The following is a 15,836-nucleotide window of genomic DNA, read 5'->3' as shown; positions in this document are numbered from 1 at the left end:
TCATGGCTGGAGCGGATTTTATTTCTGTAGCCCAGACACCGATAGGTTTACTCTCTCAAGGGGAGAGCTCAGTGGCGAGGCGACTCCCGACCCGAAGAGGGCTGAGGCATCCGGTACTTGGACAGGTCCAGGTTGAGGTCTAAGAAGGTGTACGGGGTGTAGTCGTGGTGCTGGAGGTTCCTGTACGTGGTGTTGTCGAATGGCTCGGCTTGAGCAGGCTCTGTGGGGAAAAGCAAGGCCGTGAGAACACGGGACAGGAAGCACCTCTGCAGGGCTCAGCTCACAGACACCCGAGCATCTAGCATCTGTCACATACAATCTGCCTGAAATAATAAACTGTCTAATTAGAAAAGAAAAGCCCGTGAAAGCAACAGGATCTTCAGAAGCAAAATAAAGGAATTAGCTGAAAATGGATTCTGAAACACAAAGCCTTAACAGTGGGAGCAACATGATGGTTTTTACGAGATGTCTTAACACCTTACTTCATACACTTCTAGATCCTGTACTTTGCAGAATTTTGAAAATGCCTATAACAATTATGGAGGGACTTTCAGGCCACTTAAAGATACAGGAAAAAAACCTGATCTATTAGAAATCTGTCTTATAATAGAAATAAACCACTTATAGAAAACAATTTTCAAAAGCAGAAGCTTAAGTGAGCCTTCTACTAGGTCTCTGGGTACAAGAAAATTAGACCCTGTTTTAATAACATTAATACCAACTTAAGGGGAAATGGAAACAAGGTGTATAGTTTTCAACTTTTTCTGAAAAAGTTGTTCGTATGCTTTAGATTCAGACTAAAATATACAAACTAGATTTTATTTCTTTACGTGAAAAAGAATGGTAGTCGAAGAACTAAAAGTGTGTGGTTAAAAAAAAAAAAGTGTGTGGTTGAAGCAAAAGAAATATCGCTCTCCTGCCACGTCACATGCAGCGTAAGGGGATGGGAGGTGCGGCATGTGGGGCGGCAGGTGGAGGGCGGGGTGAAGTGCCTACTGATCCTGGGCTTCTGCCATCGGGGCTCTCTCAACTCCTACTTGAGCTACACAAAAAATAACCTAAATAGTGCCCCTACTTGAATTCATATCAAAGCTTTGTTTTTCATGTGTTTAGTTGTAGTAAACAAAAATGATGTCTTATTCAGAGCTGACACCTTTCCAATCTCAACGAGCAGAGACTCCCCATGGTGTAGGCACATCTTCAAAGCAAATACAGGGAGCGTGGTTACTGAAGGGAAATGTGGGTTCAGAAAACTCATATGAAAATCAATCCCGTCAGGGGACAAGAAGCCAGGTGGCAGGAGCTAGGACGACTGCTTCGGGACACCCACACGTGGGCTGTGCTCCAGGGCGGTGGTGGTTGTAGCCTCCAAAAGGCACAAGGAATGTGGGAAAAAGAACACACCCGTGAAAAATTAGAAGCAAATTGTTTTCAAAATGGTTTGCAATGTGGACCCTGTCGTCGTCCTAAAGGTTTAGGTATTCCTCTCCAATTTATGGCAGGATGAGTGCAACAGTAGGCTCAGGAAATGCGGTTCTTGGGTTCTTGACCAGTCTGGAAACTGCAGGCACTTTGCATATTAATGAAAGAGGGAGAAAACGGAGGGAAGGAAACACAAATTCTGTCCACATAACACAACCAGTAACAACAATTAGCACGTAGTGGAAATCAGGCAAGGGGAGGCTTCAGGAGGACTACAGAGCCAACAGGAAGGGGCTGGGTTTGTTAGTAATGCATTTTACAGATATTCTGCGGAGCCAGGCTCTGAACCCAGAGCCCTCCCTTACTGCCTGGCCACCGCCCACCTACAGCACACACCATTTCTAAACTTCAGGGCACCGCCAGACGGTAGCATAGTAGGAATAAAACACTAAACGTTTATGACCGCGAAGTAGCCCTTCATAAAAATTCAGTATAGAAAAACAAAGCCACCCATTGTGTATTTTGGGGAAACCAGAGAAGGAAATGTCATCCAGTGGAAAGAAGACTGAAGCTGCTCCTGGCTGTCCCTGTGTCACTGACTGGTCTCTCTCCTAACATGTGGATGTCCCCTTGGACCCGAGGAATCTAAGAGCACTGCTCAGTGTAGCCGCCCAGAAGACCCTCCCAGTGGGGGTAAGCACGGCCTCTGGGGTTACACAGGACCCCTTCCGCCAAGAGGAGGCTCTGCAAGTTCACCAAACGGACACGTGGACAGCCTCCGAGGACAGCCTCCGAGGCTAAGGGTGAGGATGTGAACTGCCCGAGGGCAGAAACGGCACTGGTTGTGGGCTGGTGGGGAGTGCCCAGGGCACACGCTTCCAGTGCAGAGGAAACATCCAGGGCCCCGGGGCTGTGCCTAGGCTGTGTGTCATCACAATTACGGCCGTGGAAGGGGGCAGACTTCTCCTGCGGGGTCTGACTAACTGGAGCATGTCTTCACCCTGCAGGGGCCTCCAGAGGCCCGCCACCCGCACAGGAAAGGAGGTTCTCAAGAGGGCACAAGGGAAGGTATACCCGGTGTGTTGTCCTGCTCTTGCAGGCCTGGCATCGCGTCTTCAGCCGTCCCGTCCTTCCCCTCAGGCTCCAGACCTGTGGTCTTCTGCTTGAACACACCTGCATCAGGGGCAGGAACTGGCTTTGGATGTTGCAGTGGCGTCTGACCTTCCAAAATCTCCTCTTTAGCCTCCAAGACTCCTCCCGTTACCTGCTTCCCTGCATTTTCCTTGTCGGGTAGGGGAAATGCCACCTCCCTGTCACCTTCCAGTACTTGCTTTTCAAAATGTCTTTCTCTGGAATCAGGAGATGCTTGCAGCTGTCCTGCCTCTTTGGTTCTTTCTGTCGATTGCCCAGCTGCTGGGCTGACATCTGGCTGTGTAGACAATCCTGACTTTGTGGGGTCAGGGAAAGTTTTTTTAACTTCAAGTGGCTTTTGGCTTTCTTGATCTTTTTCACTTGATCTAAGTATTTTCTCCATTTGTTTTTCCTTTATATTTTGCTTCACAATCTCTTTATCTGCTTGTAACTTGGGGGTTGTAGCTTTTGGTTTAGCATCTTTTCTGTCCTCTGATGGCTTCACGGTGGGCCCTTTCTTCTTTGCCTGACGGGGCCTCTCTGAAGGGCTGAGATCTGGCTGCATTTGCTGTGACCGGATCTTCTCTCTTGCTGCTGTTGCAATTTTGGAGGCTCTACTTTCAGGGGAACGGGGGGCCTGTGGTGTTGGAAGCCCTTCTTTGCCCCTGCTCATCATCTGAGGATCAACCTTGGAGGCATCACCCTCCTCGTCAGACTCTGAATCCGAGGAGGAGTCTGAACTGGAGGAGCTGGACGAAGATGTTGAAGATGACGAAGATGATGATGAATCATTTGTCCTTCCTTTGCTCTCCTGAGGAACTTTTGAATCCGAACCCTGTTTTCTGAATGGAGGCAGAACTTTTTGAGGAAACTCTACCAAAGTCTTTCTTGATAAAAACTCTGGAAGCCCTTCATCTGTGAATGGCATGCTATCATCGGGACTGGTGCTAGGACTAGCTACCACCCTGCCTCGATTCACAATTGACGGGTAAGAATTGGGTGAAGACAAGTTTTTAGACAATTCGGCTGCGGTTGGGGTGGCGAGTAGCCTGCCCCTCTCCTTTCGTTCCACTACATCTAGGAAATGGCATAAAGAGGAATATTATTTTCAATATTTTACAAAACAATCTAAATTCATCAGTAACTCACAGACATTTTATTACTAACAACTTGTTATTATAAAATCTTCAATGTACTCATCCTAAGAAATGTTTCCTGGGAATGCACTTGTAGGTCAAAGCCAAGCCACATGACAGACAACAGTAAGAAATGCAGATGTTTTTCTTTGCAGCCAAAATATTTAAAAAACAGGGATTTTTACCAACAGAAGTAACAAACTTGTCTCCACTTTTGACAATGAGGGCTTCTTTGATAATTTTTAAACGATTTCATCCAAGTTTCAAACAGTTAGGCTATAAAGAGATTTCTAAATGACTATGATACATTTTACAAATCGTAATTTCTTAAATCTTTACAAAGATCTTCAAAGATTAAGAAAGTCATTCATACTGGATGAACCTTAACCTTATGAACAAAACGGCAAAGCAGAGCAGGGACAAGAGCCTCATTTGTATCTGAGTGTGCACATACATGTGTGAGTGCTAGGGATCACTGAGTGGGGATGATGTCATACAAATGAACATGCCCTGAGTGGAGGAGAAGTCCTTCAAAATCACAAGTCATCTGGGGGCTTCTTTAGCCAGAGAAAAGTTTAATGACCAAAAAATTCTAAAATAACTTGATGTGTCTATCACTGGAAACAACAGGTTTTAAAATGGGGGGAGGGGAGAAGAGTACTAATATAAAACCTTGCATTTTTTTTAGACTCAATTATTATTTTTCAAAAATATTTTGTTTGAGGGAAAAGCAGAGTGAGCAAACATGAGCAGGGGTAGGGCCAGAGTCAGAGGGAGAAGGAAATTCCCCATTGAGCAGGGAGTCAGACTCAGGGCTTGATCCCAGGACCCCCAGGATCACACCTATTACCCCCAGTTCCACCCCCACCCATCTCTCTACCACTTCCACCATCTCGACCACCCCCTCCACTACTACCTCCATCACCAACCCCACCAACCTCCACCACCACCTTCACCTCCATCTCCACCAGCACCATCAGCAGGAGCAGTAGTACCTCCTCCATGCCATGTGATTCCGTGGCTACATGCCAGTCCAGAATCTGCATTCTAAATGCGGAGCAGGTGCCGAGGCAGCTAACTCTCAGAACTCACACAGAGCTCTAGGATCATGTTAAACCTAAAAATGGGACAAAGGGGGGGCACCTGGGTGTCACCCAGGTTAAGCCTCTGCCTATGGCTCAGGTCATAATCTCAGAGTCTGGGAATTGTGGGGAGCCTGCTTCTTCTCCCTCTTCTCACTTGGGCTCTCTCTTGCTGTCTCTTAAATAAAATCTTAAAAAAAAAAAAAAAAGAGGAAAAGAGTGTACATGTACTGAACTTTCTCTCAGCTGTACCTAAATCAGCTCAGAAATCCCTAGTGGCCCCCACAACCTCCTAGCCTGCCTGCTCACCTGTATCATTCATCCATGTTTATGTGGGGTCAGAATTTTCCGAGAATGAAAAGTTAAGTTAAAATAGGCATATCTTATATATGCTGCTTTGAATACAAAAATTACAATGCCTGAATCTTCCAAAAAGTGCTGTGGAGGGCAGCCCAGGTGGCTCAGTGGTTTAGCGCTGTCTTTGGTCCAGGCATGATCCTGGAGACCTGGGATCAAGTCCCACATCAGGCTCCCTGTGTGGAGCTGGTTTCTACCTCTGCCTCTCTGTGTCTCTCATGAATAAATAAATAAAATATTAAGAAAAAAAAACAGTGCTGTGGAGATTTTTTAAATTGCAAATAAGTTACCAAAACTACATTATAGGTTGATTTTTATCTATTAAAAATGAAAAGAAGGGCAACCCAGGTGAATCAGCGGTTTGGCACCTGCCTTGGCCCGGGGCGTGATCCTGGAGACCCAGGATTTTTTTTTTTTTTTAATTTATTTATGATAGTCACAGAGAGAGAGAGAGAGAGAGAGAGAGAGAGAGGCAGAGACACAGGCAGAGGGAGAAGCAGGCTCCATGCACCAGGAGCCCGATGTGGGACTCGATCCCGGGTCTCCAGGATCGTGCCCTGGGCCAAAGGCAGGCACTAAACCGCTGCGCCACCCAGGGATCTCCTGGAGACCCAGGATTGAGTCCCATGTCGGGCTCCCACCATGGAGTCTGCTTCTCCCTCTGCCTGTGTCTCTGACACACACACACACACACACACACACACACACACACACTCTCTCTTAAGAATAAATAAATAAAATCTTTAATAAAAAAAAAAGGAAAGAAAATTTCAAATGGGATTAACAGTGGTATCATTTAGAAATTCTGTTTGAAAAGAAAATTTCTGTAATACGTAATAAGAATGTTTTAAGGTTTCTTTTATTCATGCTAAATTACTGAAGAGTTCCACAGAAAGGCTAATAGACTAAAACATAGTAATGCTTTTTTAAAAAATTTCAAAATATTATTTAAACTCTATTAATTAACATATAATGTGTCATTGGTTTCAGAGGTAGAGGTCAGTGATTCATTGGTCTTATATAACACCCAGTGTTCATGACATCACGTGCCCTCCTTGATGCTCATCACCCAGCTACCCCATCCCCCCAGCCCCTGCCCTCCAACAACCCTCTCTGTTTCCTAAGGTTCTTAGGCTTTGTCTCCCTCTCTGATTTTATCCTGTTTTATTTTTCCCTCCCTCCTCTGTGCTCCTCTGTTTTATTTCTTTCTCTGACTGATGCATTTTGCTAATTTTTAATGAGAGCCAATTTCTGACCCACTGCAGCAGGGGCCCAGTGTCCTCTTGTGACTCAGAAGGAAGCTGCCACAATGATCTGGAGCTGCCGCTAGTAACTGCTGTTCCAGAGTGCCAGGGTGCAGATCACGTCTGCATTCAACCGTGCAGAGCAGAATGTCGTCACCGTGAAAACAGGCTCATCATGCAGAGGAACAATGGCTTTCCCTTTATGACCTTACCGGTCTGTTTTCATGAGGTCCCTTACTTTCACCTTGAGGCAGGATGCCCATATACTCTATGTTTTAGTTTGATGCTGACCTTCCTTGAAAAACAAGTATATGAAAACACCACACTACCTAAGTTAAGTCAACCGAGGAGGCACATCACACTGCACAAGTCGAAGACTTTCCTGGACTGTTTCTACTCTGTCAGAGACCATACAAATGACCATACCAGCCTACACACAATTAAGGGCTATGAATACCAGTAACAGCACCGGGACAAGTCTTACTGCTTCTCTATTTCTTCTCAAAACAACTTCCACATCCCAAATCTTTTCAGCTCAGTTGAAAAGTGAGGGCATGACCTTCAAGTTTTTAGTGGTCTCCTGATTAAAGCTTTTATTTATTTATTTTCTTTTTTAAAGATTTTAAGTGGGCAGCCTGGGTGGCTCAGTGGTTTAGTGCCGCCTTCAGCCCAGGGCCTAATCCTGGAGACAAGGGATTGTGTCTCACATCAGGCCCCCTGCATGGAGCCTGCTTCTCCTTCTGCCTGTATCTCTGCCTCTCTCTCTCTCTCTCTCTCTCTCTCTGTCTCTCATGAATAAATAAATAAAATCTTAAAAAAAAAAAAGATTTTAAGTAATCTCTACACCCAAAGTGGGGCTCAAACTCATGACCCTGATATCAAGAGTCGTGTGGTCTACCTACTGAGCCACCAGTGCATCCCTAGCGGCCTCCCTATCAAAGCAAAAATGATGTATTGGTGTTTGAAATAGATTAGCTATCTTAGAATTCTTTCATATCCTGTCACTGGGTCACAAAACTAATCTTGGAAACAAAGCACACTCCAAAACAAAGGAATATTTTGACGACATGAAAGAATACTCAACTTTTACATGCTAAAACTTTTTTTTTACATGTACAGAACTATAAAGTGTTGTTTTTTTTAATGAATACACGAGAATCAAGATTTTTTTTCCAGAGGCAAGACAGTACAGTGATTAAAAGTACAGATGGTGGGGCCTCACTGCTGGGGTTCACGTCTCGCTCCACTACTGACCTATGTGTGACCTCAGGCAGCTCATGGATCTCCTCCCTCTACTTTCTCATCCATAATGCAGGGTTACTAATAGTATCCACTCACGGAGTTCTGAGGACCAGATAAGATAATATATGGAGTGCTTGGAACAGTGCCTCGCACTGTTGGTTAGAATTAAATACAACAAATCCCTATTTCCAGAGATTTCTCACTTTTCAAGCTGAAGTAAGGACTGGAAATGGATAATTAACTTTGGCTTCTTGACAGATTCTTTAAAAAGCAACACTGGAGTTAGTCAATGATTTAGTACTGATTGTTGCAAAACAGCCTAGTGCCTAGATTCAAAGTAACATCAAAGTAGGGGAGGTAGGGGAGCCAGGGGAGCCTGGGGAGGGGGGGAGGGGCGGCTCAGTGGTGGCTCAGGGGTTTAGCGCCGCCTGCCTTCCGCCCAGGGCCTAATCCTGGAGTCCCAGGATCGAGTCTCATGTCGGGCTCCCTGCATCGAGCCTGCTTCTCCCTCTGCCTCCCTTTCTCTCTCTCTCTCTCATTAATAAATAAATTTTTAAAAAATCTTAAAAAAAAAAAGTAGGGGAGTCAGGCGCTTCTGCAGGAGGGGGGGCTACAAAGAGACCCTGGATTCTGGTTTCTGCACTGGGGGCTATCCTCAGGAAGGAAGCACGTGCTACCAGAAGCTGGAGCTCTGGAGGGCAGAAGGCAGGTGTTCTGTAACCTTGGGGTCCTGCCTCTAAGGCAGGCACTGACTAGAGATGTGAGCACACGGGTGAGTGCTTAGCACCCTGTGTGCAAGCTTCCACTTGAGCTTCTAAAGCCCCTGAGAGTTGACAGCGGTTGACCTGACAATGTGCCACTAGCAGGCAAAAGGCATTTCAGCGTCCGACACTTAACCAGTCTGAGGCCTGCATACATGTCAATTTAGAAGTATTCTTTCTTTTCTTTTTTTTTTTTGTGGGGGGGAGATTTAGTTATTCATGAGAGACACACAGAGAGGCAAAGACACAGGCAGCGGGAGGAGCAGAATCCCTGCAGGGACCCCGATGTGGGACTTGATCCCAGGACTCCGGGATCACGACCTGAGCTAAAGGCAGACGCTCAACCACTGAGCCACCCAGGCGCCCCTCTTTCTCTTTATACAGGGATTGTAATTATTTTGAAATGATGAGGCACAAATGCAATATGTCTTAAAAACAGTATGGTTCAGCATTCTGTCTTCCTACCTGAAAGCACTCTATGGTGGACACGACACAGACACACATCTCATGCCGGCCCTGCTCAGGCAGGGAGGAACTGGTTTCCAGGGGCAGAAACTACACAGGCCCAAGGCCAACTCCCAGGTCAGTGTTCCTGTCTCATGCCTGCACCCAAAACTGTCACATGACCAAGTGCCCTATTCCACTCACGTAGCCACTAGTCCAGTTTCATAAATCTATGATGTAGGATTGCAGAGACAAGACTAAAAATTCACCAAACGCAGCGAGAACATTAGTGATGAGATGCAGCCAATCAGCAGTAAACACTGAAAGAATGTCAAAAATGTGCCGGGCATAATACAGAACTGAACTGACAGTCTGGTTGTAAACATTTTTTAGGAGTGATCAAGGTACTGTGGCTCTTTAAAAAAAAAAAAAAAAAAAGAGTCCTAATTTTTAAGATCTCTATTTAAAAACATGAGGAAGAGAGAGACAGAACACTGGATTTAAAAGTGAGGCAAGGGACACCTGGGCGGCTCAGTGGCTGAGCATCTGCCTTTAGCTTAGACTGTGATGCTGGGGTCCTGGGATCAAGTCCCACATGGGGCTCCTGCAGGGAGCCTGCTTCTCCCTCTGCCTGTGTCTCTGCCTCTCTCTCTGTATATCTCATGAATGAATAAATAAATCTTAAAAAGAAATAAAAGTGAGGCCAATACAGACTGAGTTACACAGAACAGAACATTCTGAGTCAAACAGAATTAAACTGAGCTGAATTCAGGCCTCCAGCAATGATGTGCTTAGGGCATGAAAGGCAGTCGGGGGCCAGCAATCCACAATGGGCCAATATTCTGAAACCTACCAGTGCTTTTGTGTGCACACCAAGAAGCGACAAAACAAAAAAATATCTAAGTATTTTTAAATATTTAAATATTCAAACAGAGGAAATGATATTGATGAAAATAAGATAAATTCAACTTACCATTCTGAACCACATATGAAAATCAAGGTTTGCAGAGACTGTACATATACATCTTCACTTTTTTTCTTTTTTAAGATTTCATTTTTAAGCAATCTCTACTCGCAACATGGGGCTCGAACTAAACCCTGAGACTGAGAGTCATGTGTTCCTCTGACTGAGCCAGCCAGGCACCCCTGTAAATCAGTCATTAGTAAGGAATCGGGAGTAGAAAATAAAATTCCCACAAGAGAAGTATTTAAAAATATACTGTTGCATTTTCTATTCTCTTTCCGTGAGGATATGCTACATTGGTATTTAGGAGGAAAAAAAGTAAAAAACAGCAATAACAGTCAAAATGACTATGGAAAGAGCTGGACACAGATCAGATATCATGCTGCATCAAAGTGAGTTGTAATGGAAAATGGTGCCTGCCCTAACTCCCTCTCTACTGTCATAAGAGGATGCCTACAACCCTGGGCTATGGCCAACCAGAGCCCGGGAGGCCACATGTGAGTTTCAGAGACAATGAGAAAAGCCACAGTTGGGGGAAGCAAGATGGGGTTCAGAGCTACCATGGGAGTGTGGGCTACAGTACGATACTAGGGCGATCTACGCACCCCAGCCTTTGCCCTCTGTATCCCCTTGCTATGTGTTAGAGTAAGGCACTTAGAAAACAGACAAAACTGGTTTGGGGCTAAACACCGAGTCAAAGACTGTTTCGTTACTGATGTGTTTGGTCTAAAATCTGCATGGATTTTATTTCTGATTATAATCTGGACACTGCTGGAGATGAATCAAATTATGTGGTCAGTAAAACTTTTCATGCTTGGAAAACAGACTTATTTATTTTGCATTATCTTTCCCTTATGACTATCATTAAAATCTTACTTTTTGGTGGACTTTGCTTCTTGGGATTTGGTGGCAGTCCCTTTTCGCTCTTCCCTGATTCTGCACAGAGAGAAACCGTGGAAGCAAGTCCTCGAAATACTCGTGCTTCGAGGAGCATAATCTGACAGAAGAATGAACAAATATGGACATTTTAGGGTAACATCACTTAGGATCCATTACAACATAGAAATACTACGTGCATCCAAATGGTATATTGTTATCACCATTTCCATAACGTGTATTACAGAAATTTGCGAAAATACAAAAAAAAAAAACAAAAACAAAACAAAACAAAAAAAAGGAGCTGCAAGAAAGATAACCACAGGACAGTCACTATTAGCTATGTAACTCCAGGAAAACGTCAAAACAGCTTCTCCCGTGCACACTTTTTTGTCGTCCCCGATTACCTGTTAGCCAACACAATACCGATTCTTTTTGTAAAATGTTTTCCTGTACTTACAAAGCTAAGTAGAAGAAATACTATCTGGTTGTTAACAATGATGTGGATAAATAATGATTACTCCCAAACTGTTTACAATATATCATAATTGGGCGCAGCCCGGGTGGCTCAGCGGTTTAGCGTCGCCTTCAGCCCAGGGCGTGATCCTGGAGACCCGGGATGAATCCTACGTCGGGCTCCCCGCATGGAGCCTGCTTCTCCCTCTGCCTATGCCTCTGCCTCTCTCTCTGTGTCTCTCATGAATGAATAAATAAAATCTTAAAAAAAAAATCATAATTGGAAAACAAACTATCACTGATAACTCACCGAGCATGTATTTACTAACAGCTATTACCTGCTGGGCACTTCTAGAAGCTGGATATAGATACAGCAGAGGGGCCTCTCCTTTATATGCAAAGAGGAAAATGTGTTTTCTACGTTTATGACTGCAAGTGCATGCCTCTGTGTATACATGAAAGCTCAAACAACCATTTGGAATCAGGTTTGTTTGTTTTTTTTTCTTTCTTAAAGGTTTTATTCATTGATTCATGAGACACACACAGAAGCAGAGACTTAGAGGGAGAAGCAGGCTCCTGGGCAGCCCTGGTGGCCCAGCGGTTTGGCGCTGCCTTCAGTCCAGGGCGTGATCCTGGAGTCCTGGGATCGAGTCCCACGTCGGGCTCCCTGCATGGAGCCTGCTTCTCCCTCTGCCTGTGTCTCTCATGAATAAATAAATAAAATCTTAAAAAAAAAAAAAAAAAAAAAAAAAGGGAAGCAGGCTCCCTACAGGGAGCCCGATGCAGGACTCGATCCCAGGACCCCGGGGTCACGATCTGAGCCAAAGCCAGATGCTCCACCACTGAGCCCCCAGGTGCCCCAGAACCAAGTGTTTCAAGGACTAACTGAAATAGACCCCCCCCCCCTCCGACGTCTATACTCCACTTTGCAATGAAGAGTTGGTGCTTTTGCAGCGAGAGACATCTAAAAATTTAAATACAGTGAAACGGCTTTACGTTTTTTCCCTCCGGGTTAGAGGAAAGCCCTCCCTTCCTGTTTTCACAGACGGATGGGGTCAGGTAAGCGGGCTTCCCCGGGGCTGCCGGGGAGGCGACCAGGTCAGCCCTCCTGCCTCCCCCTCCCGGCCTACACGAGAGGTGCAGACGCCGTGGTTGGCGCCCCTGACACCTGGGAGCCCTCGCACCTGCCCGCGGCCCGGCCCGGCCCCGCCCCGCACGCCCCGGGCTCCCCAGGTGACCGGGGTCCTCCTCCAAGGGGCCGTGGCCCGGCCCAGGCCCGCCCCTCCGCCCCGCGCCCTCTCCTGCGCCCCGCATGCGGGCCGACCGCCCACCGGGACGGCTGGAGAGGCCGCCACGCCCCGGCCCTACACGGGCTCCCCTTTACCTTCAGCGCCGCGGACCGTCCTTCCCGCAGCAGAAGCGACGCCGCCATGACGGTGACACCGGGGACGCCCGCACCAGGGCCTGGCCCGGCTGCGGTCGCACCCGGACTGACGTCACCACAGCGCGCGCACCACGGGCCGCGGGCCCGCCCCCTGCGCCGAGAGCACCAATCACAGGCAGGCAGAGGGGCGGGACGGGGCGGGGCCGAGGGCTGGAGGCTGCCGGCGCATCCCGGCACCCCTCGCGGCGCCTCAGGCCACGCCCCCGGGCGGAGCTGCCAATCACCGGCGGGCCGGGGCGGGGATGGGATGGGCGGAGCCAGCGCGGCCGCCGAGCGCTCCTGCGGGGTCGCGGTCTTGGAGGCGGGGTGCAGCGTGTGCTCGTGTCCCTGCGCCCGGCAGCCCTGGTTCTGCCCCCGAGCCGTGTGTGCTGGGCTCGGAGCCCCGCGGCGCCCGGTCCCACCCGGTCCGGCGATGTGCACGCAGTCTGCAGCCTGGGGCGGGACCCTGGGCGCGCTCCGGGCCCGGGACTGCACCAGGGCCGGAGCTCGGAGGGTCAGAGATGCACGCTTTACTTTACCTGAACGTGCATGGCTGGCAGTGCAGGCAGGTAGCCGAGCTCCCGGCCCCCACCGGCCCCCGGCCCCCACCTCTGACTCCACTCCATCCAGGCGGCGTACATGCGCAGACACCCTTCCAGAGGGGACCCTGGAGCCCTGCCAATGCCCTGCGGCCTGCCACCAGGCCTGCCACCAGCCACCCGAGGTCCCCGAGCAGAGGGACCACCTGAGGTCTCACCATCACAGTGACAAAGGGATCCTCCTTTGTCTCTGCAAGAGAAGGGATCACCATGATAACAGAATTACTCTTTGCTCAAGCCCAATTCACTCCCGTGTCTCCAGTGGAAAGCTCACACTCGTGTTTGTGCAGCCTGCTTCTTTCAAAGGTGACTGAGCACCTTGAAGGTGCAAAGCCACAGCTGCCACGTGGGGAAGTTGGCCTGGAATTGGGAAGGTCCACATCACACCCCTCACGGGGGCCGGAGCCCTAATTTCCTCCCACCAGCAGCCAGCACATTCAGCTCAAGGTAGCTGAAATGGTCAGCCTCGGGAATACAATGAGAAGGCCAACGCCTTTGGGACCAGAGTGGTCACCAGCCAGAGTGGTGGACAGGAGAGGGCACATCTGGTGGTGGGAACCCTGGGGAAGAAGAGACTTGCTGAGTGGTGGGGAGCCCTGTTGGTGGTTTTCAAAGAAGCAACAGGAGTGTGTGAAGGTTGACTATGGCAAAGATGTGGAAGACCAAGGTCTGAGCCTGGAGGGAGCAGGACCTAGCAGGAAGCTAATGCAGTCAGGTAGGGTGGTGGAGGTAGGCCTACACCATGGTAGGTCAAAGAGGATGGAAAGGACAGGGCCAAGTGCAAGAGGCAAATAGAAGGTGTTGCAGAAAAATCCAGGATGCAGAGGCCAGAGAGGGTTAGTGCTTTCATGAGTATTTGTGGAGAGGGGATTATATCCTATTTTCTATTTTTCTTATACATAGTATTTTTTTAAAGATTTTATTTATTTATTTGACACAGAGAGCACAAGCAGGGGGAGGACAGAGGAAGAGGGAGAGAGGGAAAGAGACTCCCCACTAAGCAGAAAGCCTGACTCAGGGCTCCATCCCATGACCTTGAGATTATGACCTCAGCCGAAGGCAGACACTTAACCAACTGAGCCACCCAAGTGCCCTTTAGATTGTATTTTCTTTTTCTTTTTTTTTTTTTTTAAGATTTTATTTATTTATTCATGAGAAACAAAGAGAGAGGCAGAGACACAGGCAGAGGGAGAAGCAGGCTCCATGCAGAGAGCCCAATGCGGCACTCGATTCCAGGACCCTGGTATTACACCCTGAGCCGAAGACAGAAGCTCAACTGCTGAGCTACCCAGGTGCCCCCAGATTGTATTTTCTAATCATCTGGAAAACCATAGACTAGATTTTGTTTCTCCTGCACCCATCACCCCAGCATGGAGCTCTAGCAAGTATCTACTCAGCATTTTTAAATGAAAACCTCAAAAATTTATGTTTGTCTATATTTCCTTATTAATCACTTAAAGAACTCTCTAAATTACTACATATCCAACTTTGGTCTCCTAAGTGCAGATTACTTTTTAAGATAACTAGAAAATGGAGCAGCACTTGGACCAACCCTGAACTCAAAGGCGTTTAGGCCAAAAAGGAAAATAAAAATACTCAGGTGTCCTGCCATCCTCACACATGCCATAGCTCTGCATTTTGTCTAATACACACATTTTTTTAAGCCCCAAATGAGATGTATTATGCCATTTTTCTAGGTAAAGTAATACAACTTAATTTTATGTGTTTTAAATTAAGTGGATTTTTTTTAAATGAAGAGAGTGTTAGGTTGTCGAGATCACAGGGAAGATCCTCATGTTTTATGTGGATATAAAGGTTTTTTTTTTTTTTAAGATTTTATTTATTTATCCATGAGAGACACAGAGAGAGAGGCAGAGACACAGGCAGAGGGAGAAGCAGGCTCCGTGCAGGGAGCCCGACGTGGGGCTCAATCCCGGGTCTCCAGGATCACGCCCTGGGCAGGCGCTAAACCGCTGAGCCACCCAGGGATCTCTAAATTATGTGTTTTTATTTTTTATTTATTTTTTTAAATTATGGGTTTTTAAAAAAGATTTATTTATTTATTTGAGAGAGAGAAAGAGCAAGCGAGCATGTGCTCACAGAGAGAGTGGCAGAGGGAGGAGGAAGTAACTTCCCTACTGAGCATGGAACCTGACTTGGGGCTCGATTCCATAACCTGAGCAGAAACCAAGAGTCAGATGCTCAACTGCCTGAGCCACCCGGGCGCCTCTAAACTGTTTTAACATGTAGTGACTATCTGGGACTGTCCCTGGGACTATCTGGACACTCGATATCCTGAAAATATATTAGAATATTTCTCAGTGCTGGGTAAAACATCACGAGCATAATTTCCAATGAACGATTCTGTTCCCATGTGCAGTTCTGTTGTCTCTGCTGGCTCTTGTCCATAATTGCTGAGCACTGATGTGCTTGAAACTCATGCGTTTCTGGGCTCTTCCCTGTGGCAATTCCCAAGCCCTGGGTTGAGTGTGCACTACTTCTGAATTGATTTGGTTGGTTTGTGTCCACCAGGCTGAGTGCCACCTCTCTGGGTCTAGTGTGATCATTTCCTTCATAGTCTGGAATGTCCTGGACCACAGGAAGTGTGTGTCCCCAGGGACCAAAACAAAGCAAAAAACACAAGAAGCCCCCATTGCCCTGGGAGCCTTTGTTGATCTCATTTAAAATTCGTGGTTGAA

The 15,836-nt window shown here is 47.2% G+C and overlaps 1 protein-coding gene across 2 annotated transcripts; it reads right to left on the bottom strand.

Moving 5' to 3' along the window:
* Positions 1 to 12,644, bottom strand: NDUFV3 (NADH:ubiquinone oxidoreductase subunit V3). 2 transcript variants are annotated; one of them, XM_072807102.1, is made up of 4 exons: positions 12,500 to 12,644; positions 10,660 to 10,780; positions 2,497 to 3,630; positions 1 to 220 (listed from the first exon to the last, which is right to left on the bottom strand). In XM_072807102.1, the coding sequence occupies exons 1-4, from the start codon at positions 12,545 to 12,547 to the stop codon at positions 69 to 71; spliced, it is 1,455 nt and encodes a 484-aa protein (XP_072663203.1). In that variant the 5' UTR covers positions 12,548 to 12,644; the 3' UTR covers positions 1 to 68. The 2 variants fall into 2 exon arrangements, with proteins under 2 accessions (XP_072663203.1, XP_072663204.1); XM_072807103.1 differs by lacking the exon at positions 2,497 to 3,630.
* Between the last annotated feature and the right edge of the window lie 3,192 nt (positions 12,645 to 15,836).

This window comes from Canis lupus, chromosome 30 (assembly GCF_048164855.1).
Source record: "Canis lupus baileyi chromosome 30, mCanLup2.hap1, whole genome shotgun sequence".
Classification (NCBI taxonomy): domain Eukaryota; kingdom Metazoa; phylum Chordata; class Mammalia; order Carnivora; family Canidae; genus Canis; species Canis lupus.
Note: the sequence above shows the minus strand (reverse complement) of the source record. Positions and strands in the feature narration are given on the sequence as shown.